The following is a 23,514-nucleotide window of genomic DNA, read 5'->3' as shown; positions in this document are numbered from 1 at the left end:
GCATAGAAGCCTACATACTGAATGTCTTCTGATATAATCATCCACTTGTTGCTTCAGTTCAACTCTACGTGCATCAGTGAGTTCCTGGAGTCTTTGCCAAGGAGCAAGTTGTTTCTTTCTCTTGCGGCACTTTGCTAGGAATTTAAGGACCTGAGAAGAAAAAAAAGTTTGTTATTTTTCTCCCCTATTAGTATCTTCTCCCTACATTGTAGAGTAATAACACCAATGTAACAATGGTAACTCTGTGTATGAGGAGGGGGACAAGACTATGACCGAGTAAGGAAGGACAGTGACTTTTTAACTCTACAGATGCTCATGACATGTGAGGGGTTATGTCCTAAAAAACCCACTGTTTAAGTTGAAAATACTATAAGTAAAAAATGCATTAACCTACCTAACACCATAGTTTGATTTCTACTGAATGCATATCACTTGTGCACTACTGTAAGGCAAAGATCATTTATATTCTGTAGTGCTCTCAAAGTTTTATAAGGGTATATTCAGATAACATTTTTGTAGTAAGCAATGGAGATAAAAAAGTAAATAAATATTGACTTAGTCTCAATTCTAATTCCTTATTAACTATATGATTCTGAACAAGTGACATGAGCTCTATGAAAGGTTCTATATCTATAGAAAACAGGAACCCTGATTCTACATGTCCTACAGGATTGTAAACATCAAAGAAATAATATAGAAAATGGTAATTGAGAAAATTTTATAAAATTGTAAGGTATGAGGCTGGGGACAAAAGCATTGTCTGAATGTCATTTCTCATGTCCTTCAGAATGGACTCCTGGTAAAATAAGTAATCTTGTAATAGAACTGGAGATATACCTTAGTGGAACAGTGTTTGCCCAGCATGCATGAGGTCTTGTGTTGAATCTCCATCACCACAAATCAAAGGAAAACAAATCTTGTAACAGGCATAATTTGAGACAAAATCTTTCTTCCCACCTTTCTTTACTTTTTTCTTTGTTGTTTTTATTTTCATCAAAGTTACAAGTTCACACTCTTTAAAGAAGTACTTATCCAGTCTGTTTCCAGGTTTTTTTTGTTTTTTTTTTTTTGTAAACCGAAGGGCACTTTGCACTGAACTACATCTCCATCTTTTTTTATTTAGTTAGTTTTATTTCAAGACAAGATGTCATTAACTTCCTAGGCTGACCTCGAACTTGTGGTCCTCCTGTCTCAGCCTCCTGAGTCACTAGATTATAGGTGTGCACCACTGTGCCCTGCCGCTATCAGGTTTGATATTGCCTGAAAGCTAAAAATGGTTTTGTATGTTTTATGGTTAAAAAAATTCAAAGGAAAAGAATCTTTTGTGACATGTAAAACTATGTGCAATTCAAAATTCAATGTCTGCAAATAAAGTTGTATTGGAACACAGTTACGCTTAGTTTACTATTGTCTGTGGCTGCCTTTGTACTACAACTGTTGAGTTTAGTAGCTACAAAGACTGCATGTCCAGCAAAGCCTAAAATATTTCCCTATCTGGCTCTTTCCAGAGAAAGTTTGTTGGTATAATTCTATTGTTTAAAGTGTCAATGTTATAGTAATTATTATCTGAACAACCATTCTCTGCCCTACCCTGTTCCCAATCCTAAAGGAAATAACTTTTGTCAGGTTTTTCTTTTGATAGTGAGCTCTATCTACTTTTCTGTTTTATTTTTTCAGATTGTAAAATACGGATTTAAATTCCTTTTACTGTTTATATTCCCACATCCTTTCCATATCCCATCCATCCAACATTATTATGTCAAAATTTTAGTTAAATCAATGTTGAATATTTGCACATTATTACTACACAAAAGCTATTCACTTTTGAAGCATACATTATGATTATTTTTCCTTTCTTGCACATTTACTCTGGGATTAAAATTTCTCTTTTGTTTTTGTGCTTCATTTTCTATATAGTTACTACCAGTTATGTGAACTCTGCCCTGTCAAGCCATTACAACACATCAGGCATTCTGCCAAATACATTTTCTTGGACATACTTTCTGACTTGACTGTCTATTCTTGGGGCATAAAACTGTTTTCCTGTTGTCCCCATACACCACTGGCTATTCCTTTCACCGTTCCTTTGCATTTCTTGGATTCCACACTATCTTCTTTCTTGGATTACTCCTTTGTTTCAGAGATTTTGTGATGCTTATAAATATCTTTGGGAAGGCAGGGGCAGTACTATGTGCCTGTAATTGCAACTACCTGAGAGGCTGATGTGGCAGGATCACCAGTTGGGTGCCAGTCTAAGTAATTTAGCAAGACCCATCTCAAAAAATATAATAAAAGTAAATTAAAAATTCTTTGTCCTGCCCTTAATTGGTGTTTGGTTAAGTATGTGCTATTGAGAACTCCATTCGATCCTAGTATATTTCTGGGTAATGTAAAATAAATGTAGGTGTGTTTCTGTCATTGTCTTAGATATTTAGTTGGTCCTTTTAATCTAAAGGTTATAATATTCAGTTTGTAAAATCTTAAGTTATTAATTTCCTCTCCTGTTTTTTCTGCTCTTGACTGTAAATTTCTGGATGTTGAACATCCTGGACTAATAATCTTTTTGTGTCACTTTCTAAGATGTTTCCTTAACTTCCCCCTTAGGTCTTTATGACTTTCAATATTTCTAACAAATTTTATTTCTATTTTTCCCTTTTATACAACATCCTGAATTGGTTTCATGAATTTTTAATTCCTACTATTAAAAGGTGTTTATGTATGCTTTCCTTTACATCAGTTCTAAACCATCTCCAACAGGAATTATTTTCTTTTATCTGAAGAAATAATACATAAAGATAAATTTTATTTTAGAATTTCTGCAATGTCTCCTTCTACCAAATAGCATTACTCAGTTTGTTTAGGTCATGGCTTTTCTTCAGCTGTTCTATGACACTTATCTTTTCAGCTGATATTTAAGGGTGGGCCATAAAGAGCTATTTTGAAATTCTGAGCAGCTGGATAGGGATTATCTACTGTATACTTCAATATAGGGTTAATGAGTCATATTGTTTCATTGGGGCACTTCAGTGTGAACATACTTATGACTTTTCTCTTGGGCTATTCATATTTCCCAGAGAAAATGATTCCAATATACTGTCTACAGGGTATAAGCCTGGCTGACAGCACTCTGAGAGCTGAGAAGAAAAAACAAATGGAGATCTTGACATTAAGTATCTAAAACTGTTATTAGTATGATACTAGATCCTTTACTGTTCTTGTGCACCCTGCCAACCCTAATGAGGACCTTTTCCTTTCCCTCTATTCTTCCTTTTCCTTGACTTTTCTTTTTTGCCTCTTTCAGTCTTCCACCCCATGCTTTTGGTACCACCCTGGGCTTACGATGCAATATTGGGAGGTTCTCTGTTTCTAGATCAGAAAAGCTTCCTTGACTGTTCTCTCATCTCTTTTCTTAATGTTTGTCTTTTCAATACTCTAACATTTTGTTTTATTGTTTAACTGCCACTGGTTTGTTTCACTAAGTCCATTTGTGGTTTGTCAGTGACATACATGTATAATAATGTTATAATACTTTTCTGCTACAAGCACATAGCAATTGATTGGCCATCATTCTGGCTCTAGGGAGCAGGACACATCCCCTTTCTCAGCTTCTTAATTTCAAGAGATGAAAGCAAGAGAAGAGCATCCTAGAGCATTCAAAAGGAAAAGGCAGCTAACTCTTCAAACTTAATTCTAGCACTGTAGTCCTACTGAGAGTTACAACTTGTCTATGTGAGTAAGGCTGTGGAATTTGAAACTAGCCAATTTTCATAGTGTTTCATCAATTTTTACTACTAGATAAGCAATGTCTCTTGTTTTTGTATAATGTAAGGGAAAAAGAAAAGGATGATAACAGTCTGACCTTTCTTTTCCTCCCAAGGACACTAATAACCCATCTACTAAAGGACAAGTTGATTGAAAGGATAAACTTATTCCCTTCTATTACTTTCAAGGAAGCTAATGAATTATCTCTTTTTCTTACTTGCCAAGGTCAATAGCGGTACAAAAAGAAATAAAATGTAAGTCACATATGTAATTTTTTTAGTGACATTAAAAAGTATAAATAGGTGAGATAATATTTTATGTATAGTAAATCTTATAAAAACATACATAAAATATTAGCATTTCAACATGTAATCAGCATAAAAAAGGAATAATGAGATATTTTACACTCTTCCTATCAAGTCTTTAAAATATCTGCTGAGGTTTGAGCCTCAGCACCACTTATATAAGTAAAATATCTGCTGTATTTTACACTTAGAGTATACTTCAATTTGGTCTAGTTACATGTCCAGCCATGTGTGCTTAATAGCTACTATAGTGGATAATACAGGTCTTAGAAAATGAAGCTTTAAAAATATAGCAAAATGTATCCTTTACTAACCATTGTCCTAATATTCTCTACTACTTTTTCTTCTCTCTGTACTTTGCCATTTTCTTTCTCTTTTCCTCCTTTGAAAATAATTTTGGTGTTAGGGATGTAGCTCAGTGGTAAAGCGTCTGCCTAGGAAAGGGTCTATTCCCAGCATCTCTCTCTCTCACACACACACATAGACAACAAAACAAAAAAACCAATCTTCTTATTTCCTTTTCTAGTTTGCTAGCTTTGTTTTGACTTCAGTGTTATTTTGGTAGTGAGATACAAAGACTATAGACATGATTTTGACCCATCCCTTTTTGTTCTTATTAAACAGAGACTAATTCCTTTCCATTGGGCAGACATGAGGCAAATGTGACTAATCTTTCCTCTCAGATGCCATGGAAAGTATGAAAACCAAAACGACTTGACCTTCCTAGATTTCAGATACACTCCCATGATGACCACTGCTCCCTAGGGAATGATTAACAAACTGGTGTTATCTCAGAGGGCCTCTTTATGAAGTTCTGGGCTCCACATTCCCTTGAATGTGTATCTGTTTTCTTAAATTTGTCAGTGTTTCTGAAAACAAAACAAACAGAACAAAAAATAAAGTACTGGGTTCACCTAAATCAGGCAAGATAGTAAGTCAACCTCATAAAAGCCCAGCTAATTCTCTGGCAGGGAAGACTTTAAAAAGGAGGTAGCCCTTAGGTAAAAGTTTTAAAAAGACTAAAAGGTTCTTCTAAATGTCTCCAACCTTGCTATCAATGGGTAAATCCTGAGACATTTTTGTTTAGCATGGAGTAAATATCAGGAGTGTGTGTAATTTAGTGATAGTGTAGGAGTATATATTATATTTATAACTTGAGATTCCCCAAAACAGTCTGTAGAAGAAGGAGAAAAGTATTTCTTCCTACTTCCCTAGAACTCATTCTACTGTGCTTTTGGATAGTTTTAAAATATCTCCATAAAATTTTTTTTTTAGTTGTAGATGGACACAATACCTTTATGTATTTATTTTTCTATGGGGCTGAGGATTGAACCCAGTGCCTCATGCATGCGAGGTAAGTGCTCTGCCACTGAGCTACAACCCCAGCCCTCCATAAAATATTAATCCACAGAGAATGTTCAATATCTGTCACAGTGAAAAACTGAAAATTGATCTTAAAATTCAATAATAAAGGATTGTTAAACTAAATGTTTTAAGACCTGAAAACCTAATATGAAGTTCAATTCTGTATAAGAGAACAAGTGGATATTAGAAAAACTGATTATTAAATGAAAAAAAGAAAAAAAAAACCCAGCTTATGTTATGCTTTTCCAAGGAAAGGAAACATTCTGCTTTAGAAAATTTTCAGAAAAAATTATTATTTAAAAACATCATTCTACAATTGAAGGTGGAATTATAATTGTATTTAATATGTCATCAATAATAATTATACCTAATATGTCATCTGTATATTTAAATGAATCACATCTGATAATGATGCACTTGCATAGGATTTTTCAACTTACAGAATAAAACTGACCTATGTAAGAACTGAGTGGAAAAGGTAAGATAAAAATATCCATTCATACAACACACACATTTTGAGAGCTGATAACGATAAATAAGACAGCTCCTTATCTTCAAGGAACTTGTAGTCCAAGAAAGAAAGAAAATACGTTAATCAGAAAACACGGCAGTATGGTATGGTTCTAAGGAAGCATTACCGACTGAATGGCTAAATGGGTTTGGCCAGAGGCAAAGAGGTTCTTATTTTATAAAGGAAGAAATAGGTTCAGGAAAGCTAAGTGACTTGATGAAGTTTTTACAGCAGGTCAATAGAAGTGTCAGGTGTGAACACATTTTTGCCTTCTCATTCAGAGCTGTTTTTACTATATCAGACTCACTGCTCTTTGAAGTGTGACAGCTGCTTTATACTCCGTAAGAGATGGCCTCTGTTGGTAAAATTTTTTCCTTTCCCTGTACCCTCTCCAGTATTTCTGGATAATTAGTGCTGACTTCTCTTCCATTTCCCGATTGTATTTCTCCAACTGACCTAAAAAGATGACAGACGCTATTACAACATACTTACTGCTATGTTTTTTTAAGTTCTGGAATCAGGACAATGGTAATAATAACAATCTTACTCTTTTAAGAATATTGTTCACTAATTTCCCTAATTCTATTATTTTACATAGTTTTTAAAATGTAGAAACAAAAACTTTCTCAGCTTATGCACCTTCTTTAGAGAAAGGACACATAATATTTTTGTGGCAGGATAATGAAAAAAGGGCTGAAAATTTAATAGAACATTAAAAGAAATAATCATGAGTACATGGTTAGGAAATCACTTGGTACTACCAGATGGAAAAGGCAAAATATGTTTATGATTGATTATCTGCTTTACTTTGTGTTCATCCAAATTTCCAGTTGGTTTACACAGATTACTTTTTTTTTTTTTTTTTTTACTTTCTGGGAGTTAGCATACAGCCCAGGGATCATAGTAGTAAAGTGACAAAAAACAGTAGAAGGTAGTGCCAGTGGTAATAAATAGGGAGTATATTTGGCTGGGTGCAGGGTTGCATGCATGAAATCCAAGCAGCTAGGGAAGCTAAGGCAGGACAATCCTGAGTTAAGCCAGCCTCACCAATAATGAGGCACTAAGCAACTCAGTGAGACACTGTCTCTAAATAAAATAAAAAAAATAGGGCTGGGGATGTGGCTCAGTGGTAAACTGCCCCTGAGTTCAATCCCAGTATCAAAAAAAAAAAAAAAAAGGGGGGGGAGTATATCTGAGATAGAGTATTAAAAATGATAGGATTTAATGACTCATAAGATGTAGAGGTAAGAAAGGGAAGGAACTCTAGGATATCTCAGCTTGGAAATGAAGTAGATTGTTGGTACCATCACCTGAAATGGAGAAGCAAGGAAAAGGAAATCTGGGAGGCAAAACGATGACATTAGTTTTTGGGATGCCTATGGATAAACATGAAAAGCTATCCAACAGGCAGCTTGCTACAAAACTATATTGTTTCAAGTAGTAGACATTAGATTTAAGTGCTTACCTAGATTAAAATAAAATAAAAATTAAAAATTAGGTCCTTGAAAGCATTAGACACATTTCAAATACTCAATATCACCTCTGGCCACTGGCTACTGTTTTAGATGATGCAGACACATAACCTTTTATTTATTTAATACATTGTACTGGACAGTACTGCTTTAGAACTTAGGACAGAGGGTGAGGATGGAAACCAAACATGTGTGCCAAGCATTCTGTGTGCCAAGCATTCAACTGATAGTTGAAGCTATAGTTATGAATGGGACATACCAGAGTAAAAGAGGATAAGTGAGTAAGGCTGGAACTCTGGACACTATCTACATTTAAGGGAAAAGAAGAGAAATAAGACGCTAGTGAAGAATCCTGGGAATGAATAATAAAAAAGGAAAAATTAGAAAAAAACAATCTTGTACCCATCAGCCCTCCCAGAACACACTTACACTAATTCCAGCTTAGTCTCTCACAGATGGCAAGAAGATATCACAAGGTTTATACTAGGGAATAAGTAAAGTTCTAATGGCACAATGTAGCAATATTCTAACTTCTTAATTAAGTTCAACAAGTTTACGTCTTTAACAGCTATCTTTAAATATAAATTTTTATGTTTTGCAAATTTATCTGAAAGATAAGAAAAACTGGTGGGGATACTGTTCATCATCAATTGGAAAAAAATGCAACTTTTTTTGACTCAAGAAATTTAGTAAGGTTTAGGTGAAAAAAACGCAGCAAAGGTATAAATACAAAAAAAAAAAAAGAAATCATATGCCACATTTTTTAATCCATTCACCCACTGAAGGGCATCTAGGTTGGCTCCACAGCTTAGTTATTGTGAAATGTGCTGCTATAAACATTGATGTGGCTGTGTCCCTGTAGTATGCTGTTTTTTAAGTCTTTTGGGTATCGACCAAGAAGAGGGATAGCTGGGTCAAATGGTGGTTCCATTCCCAGATTTCCAAGGAATCTTCATACTTCTTTCCATATTGTGCACCAATTTGCAGTCCCAAATGTGGCATTTATACACAATGAAATTTTACTTAGCAATAAAAGAGAACAAAATCATGGCATTTGCAGGTAAACGGATGGCGTTGGAGGAGATAATGCTAAGTGAAGTTAGCCAATCTCCAAAAAATAAATGCCAAATGTTTTCTCTGATATAAGGAGGTTGACTCATAGTGGGGTAGGGAGGGAAAGCATGGGAAGAATAGATGAATTCTAAATAGGGCAGAGGGGTGGGAGGGATAGGGAGGGGGCAGAGGATTAGCAAGGATGGTGGAATGTGATAGACATAATTATCCAAAGTACATGTATGAAGACAAGAATTGGTGTCAACATATTTTCTATACAACCAGACATATGAAAAATTGTGCTATATATACATGTAATAAGAATTGTAATGCATTCCACTGTCATTTATTTAAAAAATAATAAAAAAAGAAATCATCAGTTAGCTAATTAAAAGATTCTCTAAACATTCTTAGTTTTTTGAAGTTGGTAATGCCACTCACCTGGATGAACTATTTCAAGCATACTCAGTCGTAATTCTCGAGAATGTCTCATGGCTCTCTGTCTTTGAAGCTGCAATTGTAATCTAAGATCCTCTTCTTCCTTCTTCCTATTGAGTTTCAGCTGTGTCTTTGTTCGTTTAGATCTGTGATGGAAACAGTAAGTGCCTTACACACAACTTCATAAATCATATGTCCACTCAAGAAAGGTATGAAATGCTTAATGTCATAAGTAATCAAATAAATGCAGACAAAAAAAGTTTCTTAGGGAAAATTTGTAGTGTTGGTAGGGTATGATGAATTATGCTGTCATGTGCTTTTGCTGTACTTTTCTGGAGAAATATTTGGATACATTCATCAAAAGAAATATTCGAAGAAATATTTGAAATACATATCAAAAGTCTTAAAAATGTTGACCAACAAATTCCATTTCTAATAATTTTCTTAAGGAAATAATCAAATATGTAAATGTGTTCAAAGATGTGCTAACATAGTATCACAACAGTAACAAGATGAAAATAAATGATATATGCCACAACAAAGATTGGATAAAGAAATACTGGTTCATTCATCTAATGAGATTCTATGAACTATGAAAAAATAGAATTTTCAAAGTATATTTAGTGACAAGTAATGCAGTATCAGGTAAAAATTAAATCAGATAAATAAGAATGTGATCCAAATTGTGCTAAAAATTTATATATAGTTACATAAAAGACTAATGATAAAAACCATTAAAATTTCAATAGCAGTTTTTACTACATGGTGTGATTATGGCCGATTTTTTCCTTAGGTTTACCTATTTCTCAATTACTTTACTACTAAACATTGTTTTATAGCTAGTTATAAATTTTTCATGTGTTAAAAACATCTTATTTATTATTTTTATATTATTTGCTTTTATTTATCAACTTTCTCCTTAGCCTTTCCAACCCAATTTTTTTGGGGGGGAATAGTGGGGATTGAACTCAGAGGTAATCAACCATTGAGCCCCATCCCAGCCCTATTTTGTATTTTATTTAGAGACAGGGTCTCACTGAGTTGCTTAACTTGTTGCTTTTGCTGAGGCTGGGCTTTGAACTCACAACCCTCCTGCCTCAGCCCCAAGCTACTGGGATTACAGGTATGCACCATTGCACCCTGCCCAACCCAGTTTTTGTTGCTTCTTACCTTCATCACTATGTAAGAAGACCATGAATATTAGTTTGTAGTAAATATACTCAAAATGCTTTCAGATACCCATAGAAAAAGAAAGCCAGGAGATTACAGAGAAAAGGAAAACAGAATATACTATTTATTTTACTTCTATAGAATTAATCTGTATGTCTCCTTCCAGAGCATGTTTTCTCTTAGATCTTTTTCCTAGAATTAAACTGCTAACTCTAGTATCTTGGCTTCAGTTTTGCAGTATTAAGCTAGAATTTAAAACGGTGTAGTTAAATGCGGCTTTCTCTTGAAAAAGAAAAACAATCAATTAGCATTTTAGTAACAACTGTAACTTCTAAAAGAAATCTTTTTTAAGTAAAGAAGGAAAACTCAAAAAAAATGTTTTTTACTGTGGTTGTTTTCTCACAACTTTGAAACTTCCATCAATAATAACTTAAGTTTTTTCTAGCCTTCTACTTAGGTCAGAGTTGAGAGTTTGTTTCAAAACGTTTTCTTATTCCTGTGTTACAAAAGGAGAAGGGGTTTTAGAGAGAATAATGGGCTAGTTGGATAGGTGTGAAGTATCTCTTTTTACAGGTAAATTGGAGATCAAGTAGGTGAGGGACTCTCCCTTCCCAAAGAGCAGATGATAAGAAACCTGTCCTAAAGACACTTCCTCACCCCAATTTCTGAGTGGTACAGCATGTAGATTATGGCATTTTGACCTTTACCCACTTATGGAGGATGAAAGAGAGCAGGCCCTAATTAGGGTCCTTTCAGGCTGATTTAAAAAAACACCTACCTGTTTCTAACTTCTAATTGGTTATAGATAGTAATGTCTAATATGGTGTTATCAATATTTAAAACACTAATAATGTAAGAAACATGGTAGTCATTAAAACAACTTGCTAACATATTTCTTGTCAGAAACTGGGTTTGGGAAATAGTTCAGACATGCAGGTTATGAAATATGGTTAAAATGAAAAGACCATGGATGGGGCTGGGGAAGTGGCTCAAGCGGTAGCGCGCTCGCCTGGCATGCGGGCGGCCCGGGTTCGATCCTCAGCACCACATACAAAACAAAGATGTTGTATCCGCCGATGATTAAAGAATAAATATTTAAAAAGTTCTCTCTCTCTCCCCCTCTCACTCTCTCTTTAAAAAAAAAAAAAAGACCATGGAGCATGAAAATGGAAGTAAAATACAAACTAGGAAGGGAGTAGAAAAGAGGGATTCAGTGATCATAATGCCAACCATAAATTGTAAATATATGTGCTTCTTGGATTTGTGAGTTTTAATATCATGTTTGAAAACATTTACCAGGAACTGATGTGATTTTGAATGTTCCTTTCACCATTTAGTTACATTCTAGTTATTTTGCTATGTTTTTATAATCTCTTAAAAATTTAAAAAGATCATTCATCCAATAGACATTTTTGCAAGAACAATTAAGTATATGACCACTGGCATGCAGTTTTGCTCTTTTAAAAGTGTTTGCTGCCTGCTCAGTATTATGCCTCAGACTAACAGAGGCACCAATCAAAGGGAAATCAAACAAATATAACTAAAATACCTAAACATCAGCATCAAGATAAAGGTAGATAAATAATGAAGTTTTCCTAAGATAATAGAGCAGCTGTTAGCTGTTTCAGAAAATCTTGCTGAGAAAAAGGATGCTTAATAGAAAATAAAGTTTTTGACCATGAAAAACAATTAAATAAAAATGAGCTTCCTATGAAAGTGCTTTAGCAAGAATGTGACTATAAGTAAGTATCTCTTGCTGAATCTAAAAAAACCCTGATCAATTTGGCCACATCTGTAGTTTCAGTAGTTTCTCTCCCCCCAAAAAAAGCATGGGAGGGAGAAATTATGAAGCTAATGACCTAAAAATGATGAGGCAGAAACCTCAGCTACAAAGGAAATGAGAGATATTTGCATAAACTGTAATAATTTATAAAAGAGGAAAGGTGCTAAAGTCTGGAGTACATTTGAAATAAAAAATGTAAATAAAACCTAAGAGCTAAAACTGAACTTCTGTGTATTCCAGAATCTCAAATTAAAAATACTAAACAGGAAATGAACACATAATGTGAAATAAATCATTACAGCCTTCAGTTTATCTTTTTAAATAATCACACTGGTCTGGTTTTGTTACATAAAGAAAGCAATGGAATTTCTATTTTAAAATAGTGGAATGTTAATCAGATTCCATAAATATACTTCTAAGTGGACAAAATCTGTAATCCTGTGATACTATTTTTGGTGCTGGGTCTGAATGCAGGACTTTATAAATGCTAAATACACATTCTATCACTGGGCTACACCCCAGCCACCTGAGATTCTTCTAAATATTATAAAAGAGGACAGACAGCTGAGGATGATTACAGGTAGAATTCATAAGTAGTTAACTACTCTGACTTCACCACAGAAGACAATAACAAAAGCATCTCAGATTCTTGAGTCGAAGAATATATATTGTGGTACTAAAATATTTAGTATTTCTCAAATTTATTTGACCTCAAAAATGCTATTTTTCCCCATTTTTTTAAAAAAGAGACAGCTTGTAGGATAGGCAAAATTAATGTTTTGTTTGCTACCAACAATTTGAAGGAATATTAGAAGGATAATACCTGCCTCTATTTATTTGATGTGTCTGTCTAGATTTGTAAATCTTCAAGGGCAGAAAATCTGCCATATGCATTTTTTCCTCCTACCATTTTATAAGTGCCAGGTAGTATGCTGAAAGACTTTACATTATCTCAGTCTTGTGAGTTGTTATAATTTGGACCTGAAATGTCCTCTAAAGGCTCATATGTTGAAGGTTTGATTCCCAAGGCAGCAGTGTTCAGATGTGGGTCTTAGGAAGGTGACTGAATCATTAGGATTCTAACCTCATCAATAGATTAATCCTTTGATAAACTATGAACCAAAATAAACCTTTCCTCCTTTTAAATTGATTTATCTCAGGTATTTTGTCACAGTGACAGAAAGTTGACTAACGCATGAGGTAATAGATGATTATCCCAATTTAATAGATTGAAAATTTGAGGCTGAGAGAGGTGAGGCAACATGCACAAGATCACTTAGCCAAAAAATGGCTGAAGTGGGTACAAAATCAAGTCTATTAAATTCTCCATCTCTCTAGATAGATATAGATAATATATTTCCATCAATGCATCTTCTAGTATGTAGGCACTTAAGTAATGTTTTAAAAATTAATGTTTTATTCGCTACCAACAATATTCATGCCCAATGATATTTATAACTTATCTTTAAGTCTTTCCTGAAGAAAACTATCATCAAAGAAGAGGACATCCATTAAGAGACCCAGCCAGAGTAACTTTAAAGACCTCAATTTTGTGGCAATATAGCATTTTGAACCCCATAGCTATTTTTAAATGTTTTTTTTTATAACTGAGAAATGCAGGTGCATTTATTAAAATAAGAGTTTCAGTTTTCTTTAAAAAGTTTACTTCTGTAATATGCTCGTTTCATTTTAGTGAGCTAAAACCTGACTTTAAGTTAGGCTACATGGAAAATAATTTCTGAGATGGTTTTCCTTTATCATAAGTGACTTAAAAGCTAAATCCTTTTTTGTTCTTTTTGTAACCTCTAAGAATCTAGATGGGTTAGTCAAAACAAAAATGGACCACATTTTCAGTATTTCATTTTCAGTCCACTTGAGATACAGATAAATGATAAACTGTCAGATCTTAAGGATCATATCCATCCATGCCATTTACTCAGAAAAACTGGGTTAACACATTTAATTATTATATATTCATACCTGTTTTATCATAATTAGATAAAAATACTAACGAGAACTATTGGCTTTAAGGATTTAATATAAATATCATTGGCTCCCTCTGTATGCTTGGCCCAGAAACAATCTTACTAAGTAGACAGGACTATATATTTGACACACCAGAATCTTCTTATGTTATGCCCTTTGCTTTGAAATTGCATATAGTTACTGGAGATTTGAAACTCAGTAACATATGCAATAGAATGAAAGCAAGGAAAAAAAGGACACATATTATAAAGAAATTGAAAAAAAAAATCCAAAGCAACACCACCACCACCGAAATCCCCTTAAGTTTTCACTCAAATGTATTTTTATTTATTTATTTTTTTTGTGGTGCTGGGGATTGAGCCCAGGGCATTGTCCATGTGAGGCAAGCACCCCACCAACTGAGCTATATCCCCAGCCCCTCAAATGTACTCCTAATAAGGCCCTGAAATCATCACTCCTATCACTAAATGTCTTTACCTGAAACTCCTTTGCAGAGCAATCACAGCAGAAGGAAGCTTCTTTATTCTCTTTCTAGTCTGGAAACCCTTCCAATAAGCTTGAATCAAGCAAGCTGCTTGATGTAGTTTCTGAAATTATATGCCAGAAATAATTTACAGACATCTCAAGGAAAATGTATACTTCTTAAAACATCAGGCCAAGGCAAGAATTAATCCCCTTCTCTAACAATGGGTAGAAGACAACACTAAATCCATAGGCCCAGGACAAGGAAGGCCTAAGAACACTATACCCTACCTCCAAAAGGAAGTTTGTTAGGCTCAGTCAGGCATTATCTAGAACATATTCAAGATGTAATCTAGTTAGCTCCAAATTCTGTTTTATCTCACTTTCTTTTCAAAGACCTCATAGTAATGCCTAACCTTTCATAATCTTTTTTGAGTTACCTTGTCATTATTTTTATTTAATAGGCAATCAGCCTGGTTGATTGGTTCTGACTATAAGCTCTGTTGATCTTTTGTGGTGGTTGTTCAAATATCTGCATAGTTCTGAAAGCTTTTGGTATACTGTTTTGTATCTGTCAAACACATACACAGTTTTATGATTAGTTTAAGACATGTGAAGGTTCACACAAAGAAGCAGGAAATTCCTTTCTTCTGCTCTCTTTCTTTCAGGTTCTCTCCTTCATCCTCCTGCCTAACTTGACTCTGTATTTTTAAATGTATTATCTTTTTGGCTCAGGATTTTAAATATATAGTGCACTTATTGACTTTTAAATTAAAAAAGTTTTTATTGTTTTATATTTAAGTCTATTTTCCATACTTATTTTAAATCTTCACCTGGAAATGACTTTCCTATTGGAATGAGGTATTTGGAGCCACCATTTCAAGTATACTAAAGGAAGTATGATAAAATAATATATACTAAAATAATCAATAATTTGCTACCTCAAACTTCTAATTTTTAAAAATTTTACTTTTTAGTTTTAGGTGGACACAATATCTTTATTTTATATTTATGTAGTGCTGAGGATCGAACCCAGTGCATCATGCCTGCTAGGTGAGCACTCTGCCACTGAGCCACAACCCTAGCCCAAACTTCTAATTTTTATTAATATAATTTTTCATGTAGAGGCAAAAAGCATTATTATTATTTCTCAAAGACTAAAAAGGTTAGCTTTCCATAACTACATAGTTTGGCATAATTAGATATTTTTAAGAAAAAAGCAAAGAAAAAGTTTAAATAGCTTATGCATAAAAGATGATGAATATCAGAGATAGGAATTTCATAAGAATTCCTGAAAAACAAAGAAACAAACAAAAAACCCCCCAAAACCTGATGTGGTAGCATCTATAAATAAGACTAAAATTATATTTATGGATAGGCCAAATGGAAAAGACACTTTTAAAGATATTTCTATTTTTCCAGGGAAGCACTTTGCTTAAAATATTAAGAAAAAGAAAGTGAGACACATTTAAGGAAAACTGTAACTCAATAGTTTCAGTTAGCAAATATCCCCAATTATTCTTATAATTTAATACCTGGTCTTCTACTTCCTGATATATCTGAGGGCTTAAAAGGCTAATGAGCTGTGTAAGTTCTTGACTAAATTCTGTCCCAGTTTCCTGTTTATTTAGTAGATTTCTGAGTCCTGAAATAGATAACAAAAGATATATTAACAATAAATTGATTTTATTATATAATCAGAATTACTTGTTTTTTGTAGTATTGGGGGGGGGCACTTTTCCCTTGAGCTACATACTTGCCTCCTATCCCCTTTTTTTAAATTTTGAGAAACGATCTCATTGAGTTGATGAAGCTGGCCTAGAACTTGAAATCATCTTGTCTCTACCTCTGAATTGTTGGGATTACAGGCATGGACTACCATGCCTGGATAATTAGTATTAATTTGAAGTTAAAAAGTCTGGTTTAGAAATGAATGAATACAACAAGGTTAATCACATGATTTTTTTTTTCCTTTCCTCAAAGAATCAAGGTTGAGGTGTTCAGGATATTCGTCTGTCCTGATAATTCTTGTTGCTCACTTGTGAGATCTGATACAAAAATATGTCCACATAGCTAGGCATGGTGGCATATGCTTATAATCCCAGTGACTTGGAAGGCCAAGGCAGGACAATCACAGTTCGAGGCCAACCTCAGCAACTCAAGAAGACCCTCTTTGAAAATTAAAAGATAATATGCTGGGGAGGTAGCTTGGGTTGTCCTTGGGTTCGATCTAAAAAATTAATAAAGTTGTCTAGACAATCTCTTTAATAAAGAACAATAGAATCAGTGCACTTAGTCAAATAATAGAGAGAAACTTGTTTGAAAATAAGACACCTTACACCAAAATATTTTTTAAAAATTTTTTAAGTTGTAGATGAACACAATACCTTTCTTTAAATTTATTTTATGTGCTGAGGATTGAACCCAGGGCCTTACACATGCTAGGCAAGGCTCTACCACTGAGCTACAACCACAGCAAAACCAGAACAATTTTAAAAACCAAAACATTTTTAAAGGTCATTATTAAGAATACCTATTCAGTATATGCCTACCTTGTAGAAGTATTTAAGTAGGTTACAATGAGTCATTATTAATTAAGGAAAGTTATTATTAAATAAATAAAAAACCCACTAACATCTAATATTGGGACAAGTCAACAGATTCCTGAACAAACACAGAAGTGCTGTAACATTAAGCTCCTGCATTTTCATTCCCAAATAATAGAGTATTAACAAAAAGTAAATAATAGAGTATTAACAAAAAGTAAAAATAACAGAGCATGTTTGAATGATGTGTTATTCAATATAAATAAAGTAAATAAAGCGGCTTCTTCTCAGTATACAATTACAAAGCCATGGTATAAATATTCCCCTGCCTTACAGTCTCTTTAAAATCAAACTTCTCAGCAATATTGATAATTATAAAATATCAAGAAAAAAAGTGAATAAATTCTGCTGTTGAAATATCAGTCAAAAGTAAACCCTTTATAATGAACTCTGCTGGACATTCACATTTATGTGGGAATCTAATTGCAGAATTGGGAAATGTACGTCTGACACAATTCAACTAGAGTTCTATTAATAGTACCTTCTCTTCCTCTCTATTCCTACAATTCATAAAATAATTAAAATGTTCACAGCAATGATTAATGCAAGGTATATTGCTAAAGTATCTTCCAAATCATAAAGAATGATAAAAAATGCCATTTTAGTTGTTTAGTTATTAAGTGCATCACATAGTCCAGTGAGTTTTGTGACTCTCGTCCTGGTTCTCGCTATGGTGCATATATTACTTCTAGGCCTCAGGGTCCATGACCCATAAAAGTGATGAGGGCCTTGGAGTATCTCTGATTATCTACAACACTGGAAACGATCTGGGGTGTTTGGCTTCTGTTTTGGTTTGGACTAGTGGGAAGTCATATGGGATAATCCTATATTAAATATATTTAATGAAATAGAAACCCATTTCCTAATTATGTTGAATAAAAAAGATATATCATAATTAATTCATGGCTCTGGTCAGCAAAGAAATAAAAGCTAACAGATAACTTTGCTCGTAACTGGAAAAAGTACATGATCTGTGTGATCTTGGATAAATTAGTTTTCCCATGCTTTCTATTGTATATGGGTCATTATAAATATTAAAAATCTTAATGCATGTAGAACAGTGTCTTATACATAGTAAATGCTCAAGTCAATGAAAGCTATTATGTGAGAATGGTATACACTGAGTCCTTTGAGCCTCAAAGGCGGGGTTCTTTTTACACATATGTGATTGATATTCGAGGCAAGGTAGATTTTGTTGTTTCTGAAGAAAGGCAGTGAAGTACTTAAAGAGTAATTAATTAATTAACTGATATAAATGCCAAAAGGGTTCTCAACCTCTCCAGCATAGTTCTATTTTTTTCCAATAAAGCTAGCTGTGATAAAATCACTGATTTCTTTGGTCATTATTTTATTATACTACATGGTATATTCAACACAGAACCTTTTCATTAGAGAGGGAGTAAATAGTTTTTGTAACCTCATTTATGAACTATCACATGCCACTGTTGAGACACTGATAGCTTGATTATATAGACATTTTTCTCTGTTATAATCAAATTTTATCTGCATAATTCAATAAATTTATAAGAATTTTGTGTTTCATATACCATCAGTAAACATTCTTTTTTGAGAATCCCAAGAAAAGAAAAGTATGAATGTACTACCTTTGTAGCAGGCACTTAGTCTCAGTAAAATCAAAATTTCCTGATGGGATTCAGCCATCAACAGTAGAAGCTTTGTAGAAGTACTTCTTATGACTGGACTAGGAGTTGATAAAATCTTGAAAATAACTTCATCTAAAATAGAATGCAGGGTTTTTCCTTCTATTCTAAGTAAATCACCACTAATAGAAGAAAAAAATTTAAAAACATCATTATTAATTGATACATAGTTATTATTATAAATTTAAAATAAAATATGCAGTTATTTGTTTATTTTTTACATTTTTATTTTAGTTGTTGATAGACCTTTATTTATTTATATGTGGTGCTGAGAATCAAACACCAGTGCCTCACACGTGCCAGGCTAGTGTGCTACCGCTGAGCCATAGCCCCAGCCCCAGCCCCTAAAACATTAACATTTATTTATTGAATTCCTATTGTGTATAAGGTACCATGCTAGATATAATAGAAAATACAAAAAGTAGTCACAAAAAGTCCTCTCCGCAGAGAAACTCACAAATTCAGAAGAGAAATTCACAACATATTAAATAACAAGCATTTCAAAAATTTCAAGGCAACAATATAAGCAAAATCACAAGACAGTTCAAGGTCAATTGATAGGGTTACTCATTATTCTTTCACTATGTGCCTTAAGGAGCATGTGATTTTGTAGGGACATATACCTTTGTTTGACCACTTACTATTAAGGTATTTTAAATTTGATGGTAGAAATTGAATATTGTCAATGATGTTTAGTTGAGAACAAGGCAAATAAGACGCCTACACAATAGCAATGCAAATGATTTCTGTCCTGTACAAAAGGTAATTCTAAAGGCTACTATGATATATTGCTTTATTAGACAGTGATCTTTTTTCTATTAGTATTTTTTAAAATTTATTTGCAAGTTCATTTCTATAATCCTTTGACAAACCAATTCTATAAATCTCCCTCCATTTCTCCTTTGAGCCTCTATAAATATTTTACTAGTTCCCTCATGAGTGAGTTGAATAAAATTTTGATCACTTAAATTTTATATTTGCTTATGTCATGTTTTTAGCCTTTTGGAAATTATACTTCAATCATGACCCAAGTAATTTTAAGAGAGTCCAATAGCCTATTCTAAATTTTAAAATCTCAGAGTTGAAAGACTTTAAAGGTCATTCAATCGAAATATGTGGGAATCTTGGTGCCACATGTTTCTATGCTGCCTTGGTTTTTAAGTTATTTCTTATGCCAGGGATGTCCAATCCTTTCCTTTGCATCATTTCATTATTATCACACCATTCAAAACTCAAGTAAAATATATGTTCATTTCAAAAAGCCTTCCGTAGATAAACATATCCCAGTCTGATTACTTCTTTACTCCACATTCCAAAAGGATTTAATGGATTATAATACATTTTTTCAAATGTTTTTAAATGCTCTTTAAATTTCCCAATTCTAAAAATATTTTCTGTAGGCCACTAACTCCCATCTTATTTTTCTGCTTCAAGTCCAAACTTCCTTGATTCTATTTCCTCCCTCCCCACTCATTTCTTAAATGACTACACTTGGCATTCTTCCTCATTACTTCACTACTCTTCATTAAAGTGCATTTAATTAATATAACTTCACAAATACCATGTCACACATATATCACTAACAGCTTATTTTCCTACTACCTATTTGTACTTGATGTTCTCCACCCACATAGATTCTTTGATACAATGTTCTTTTGTTCACTCCTTCACTCTCCACCCATATATTTCTGACAAAATTTTCTAAAGTTTTCTTTATAGACTCCCCTTCCCCAGCACATCCCTTAAAGGTTATTCCCCAGGAATCCATTTTCAACCCATTTTTTCACCATCTATTCATATTTCCTACTGACCTTATCTTTTCTCCTGTTCAGTTTTACTACCATTTATAAATTGTTAGTTTGTAAATCTGTAACTCTAGTTCACCTCTCTTCATGAATCACTTATTGATGGACATTTGATAATTTTTAGTCTACAAAGATTTGGATAGATGCTTGGTTTTTAAAATTGTTTTTAGTTGTTGATGGACCTATATTTAATTAATTTATTTATATGTTATGCTGAGAATCGAACCCAGTGCCTCACACATGGTAGGCAAGCGCTCTACCACTGAGCTATGACCCCAGCCCCATAGACACTTATTTTACTGCCTGCTGAACCAACCTATCCAACACTGAATTCATCACCTATCTCACAGAGCCAGCTCCTTATGTATTTCATATTCTAGAGTCCAATTTCCCAAAATAGACAACTTGGTGTCATACTTGACTGTACCTTTCATCTTATTTCATTACAAAACTCCCACATCCTGAGGATTTTTATTTTTAATAGCTAAAGTATAATTGATATACAAGAAACTACACATATATAAAACATAGAATTTGATCAGTTTGATGTTTCACCAACACACACAAGAAAATGAATACATCCATAATTCCCGAAGCTTCCTTGTGTTTCATTATAGTTTCTCCCTCTTGCCTCACTGACACTTCAGGCAATCAGTGACCTGCTTTCTGTCACTACAAATTAGTTTACATTATCTAGAATTTTACATAAATGGAATTACACAGTTTATATTTCTTGCTCTCGTGTCTTTCATGGAACATTATTTTTACATTCTTCTATGTTGCCATGTGAAGAGTTCATTCTTGTTTATCATTGAGTAGTATGCTATTGAATAGATATAGCACCATTTAGTTACCTGTTGAAGGACATCTAAATTGTTTTTAGTCTTTGGTTATTACAAATGATGTTGCTATGAAGAGCTGTATACAATTCTTCTTAGGCAAATACATAAGAGTATTGGAGTAGAATGGATATATAATGTGGTAGTATACATTTAGCTTGTTAAGAAATTACTAACCTATTTTTCACAGTGATTGTACTATTTTACATTCCCAGAAGCAATGTATAAGAGATCTAGCTCCTTCGTATCATTGTCAACACTTGAGTTAGTGTTTTAAATTTTAGCCATTTAATGGCTAGGTAGTGGTATCTCCTACTGACTAAGGGCGTTGAACAAAAATATTTTCATTTGCTTATTTGTCATTCATACATCCCATATATCTTACATGAAGCATCCAATTATTTTCCACACTTTTCAAAATTTTTTTTTGTTAAAATTTGAGAGTTCTTTACGTATTCTAGGTACAAGTATTTAATAAGATATATACTTCACTTATATTTTTCCCAGTCTGTGAATGTTTTATTTCATTAAAAGTATCTTTTCAGAAATAGACTTCTGAAATTTTGATGAAGTCTAATTTAAGTCTGATCAATTTCTTATTTTTCAGATTTTACATTAAGCATAAACCTAAGAATCTAGGAAATTTTTGCTCAACACAGTTTTTATACTAATTTTCTCCAAGAAGTTTTATATTTTAGGTTTCGCATGTAGGTCTTTGCATATTGATAGCCAACTGTTCCAACTTATTTTAAAAGGCTATACCTTTCCCCAATGAATGACCTTTACTCTTCTCAACTATTCTCTGTGTGAGTCTATTCCTGATTCTATCTTGTTTCATTGATGTTTCTGACGTATTACAGAAGTAACATCACTGGCATATCATCTTTTTTTTTTTAAAGAGAGAGTGAGAGAGAGAGGGGGACAGAGAGAGAGAATTTTAACATTTATTTTATTTTTTCTTAGTTCTCGGCGGACACAACATCTTTGTTGGTATGTGGTGCTGCTGAGGATCGAACCCGGGCCGCACGCATGCCAGGCGAGCGCGCTACCGCTTGAGCCACATCCCCAGCCCCCTGGCATATCATCTTAATTATGGTAGTTTTATGAAAAAGTTTTTAGATTAGGTATAGTTCTCTAACTTTGTTATTCATTTTCAAAGCCGGTTAGACTACTTTAAATCCTTTTCTTTCATATGAACTGTACAATCAGTTTGTCAATTTCTACAAAAATAGAAATTTTAGTGGGATGCATTTAAGGTATACAACATGGCATCTTTCCATTTATTTCTACATTTTTAAATTCTTCTTAGCAATACTTATAGTTTTCAGTTAATGGGTCTTTCACACTTTTTGTTAGATTTAATATTTTATGCTTTATAAATTGCAATTCTTAAATATTTCAACTTCTGACTGTTAACTGGATATAAAATTTCAGTTTATATTTTATATCAAAGACTTTTTCTATATCTACTGATAAAATGATGTGGTTTTTCTTTTTTTGGTTTGTTAAAGTGATGCAATATACTGATTGACTTTAGGATATTAAACCAGCCCTAAATTCTTGGGATAAATCCAATTTATTTATTAAGAATTACACTTCTACATTTATATACCCTCCAGTGAGAAAAAAAAATTGTAATATGCATAGCAGTTTCAAAAGCCATGTTTAGTTAAGATACTTTGAGATAGTTTGATCTTTTTAGGCCCCAATTTTATGATTGATTTGGATGGTCTGGAATAGTGCTCAGTTTGGTGCCACTTCACAGCAACAGGGTGAAACCTTCTTGAATACCACCCTACCTGATGCTCCAGTGTTTATGAGGTTTTCCAGTTTAGCTTTTAGTAACAGGCATGATTCCCAAACCTGTGTAAGCTCCTAGAACTGTGTTTTTTGTTTTGTTTTGTTTAATCCTTTTAAATTATTGCTTTTCCTGACACTGGGTAGTTTCTTCCTTTCTTTTTACACATATGTGACCAGTATTTTTACCTCACTCTTGACTTGAAGGGACCTCTCTGCCAATCTCTGGTAGCTCTCTTCTCTGATATTCTGTCTTGTGTACTCTAGTTATCTTGTTGTTCTTGTATTCTCAGCTCTGTCTTCAACTCAGTCTGGATCGGATACACCTCCCTATATCACTGCCTAGAAACTGTCTGAATACTATGTCAAGACAATTATGAGGTTCACTTCTGTTACAGTTTGGATATTGAATGTCCCTGAAAGGTCCATGTATAGTAAAGGCTCAGTCTCCATGATGGCATTATTGGAAGGTGCTACAACTTTTGAGAGATGAGGCCTA

General features: G+C 33.5%; 1 protein-coding gene across 4 annotated transcripts in view; it reads right to left on the bottom strand.

Annotated features, from left to right (window-relative positions):
- The window catches only part of Iqcb1 (IQ motif containing B1), a 49,436-nt gene that overhangs the window by 7,378 nt on the left and 18,544 nt on the right, over positions 1-23,514 (bottom strand). For 3 of the 4 annotated variants that reach the window (XM_005327651.5, XM_078044137.1, XM_013359697.4), the window contains 6 exons: positions 18,518-18,696; positions 15,843-15,952; positions 14,323-14,432; positions 8,910-9,052; positions 6,251-6,399; positions 19-150 (listed from right to left, as the gene is read on the bottom strand). In XM_005327651.5, the coding sequence (XP_005327708.2) occupies positions 19-150; positions 6,251-6,399; positions 8,910-9,052; positions 14,323-14,432; positions 15,843-15,952; positions 18,518-18,696 (823 nt within the window). The remainder of the gene's footprint in view (positions 1-18; positions 151-6,250; positions 6,400-8,909; positions 9,053-14,322; positions 14,433-15,842; positions 15,953-18,517; positions 18,697-23,514) is intronic. The other variant, XM_005327652.5, reaches the window with a different exon arrangement.

Source organism: Ictidomys tridecemlineatus, chromosome 3 (assembly GCF_052094955.1).
Source record: "Ictidomys tridecemlineatus isolate mIctTri1 chromosome 3, mIctTri1.hap1, whole genome shotgun sequence".
Taxonomy (NCBI): domain Eukaryota; kingdom Metazoa; phylum Chordata; class Mammalia; order Rodentia; family Sciuridae; genus Ictidomys; species Ictidomys tridecemlineatus.
The sequence above is the reverse complement of the archived record's forward strand: the minus strand, read 5'-3'. Positions and strand labels throughout refer to the sequence as shown.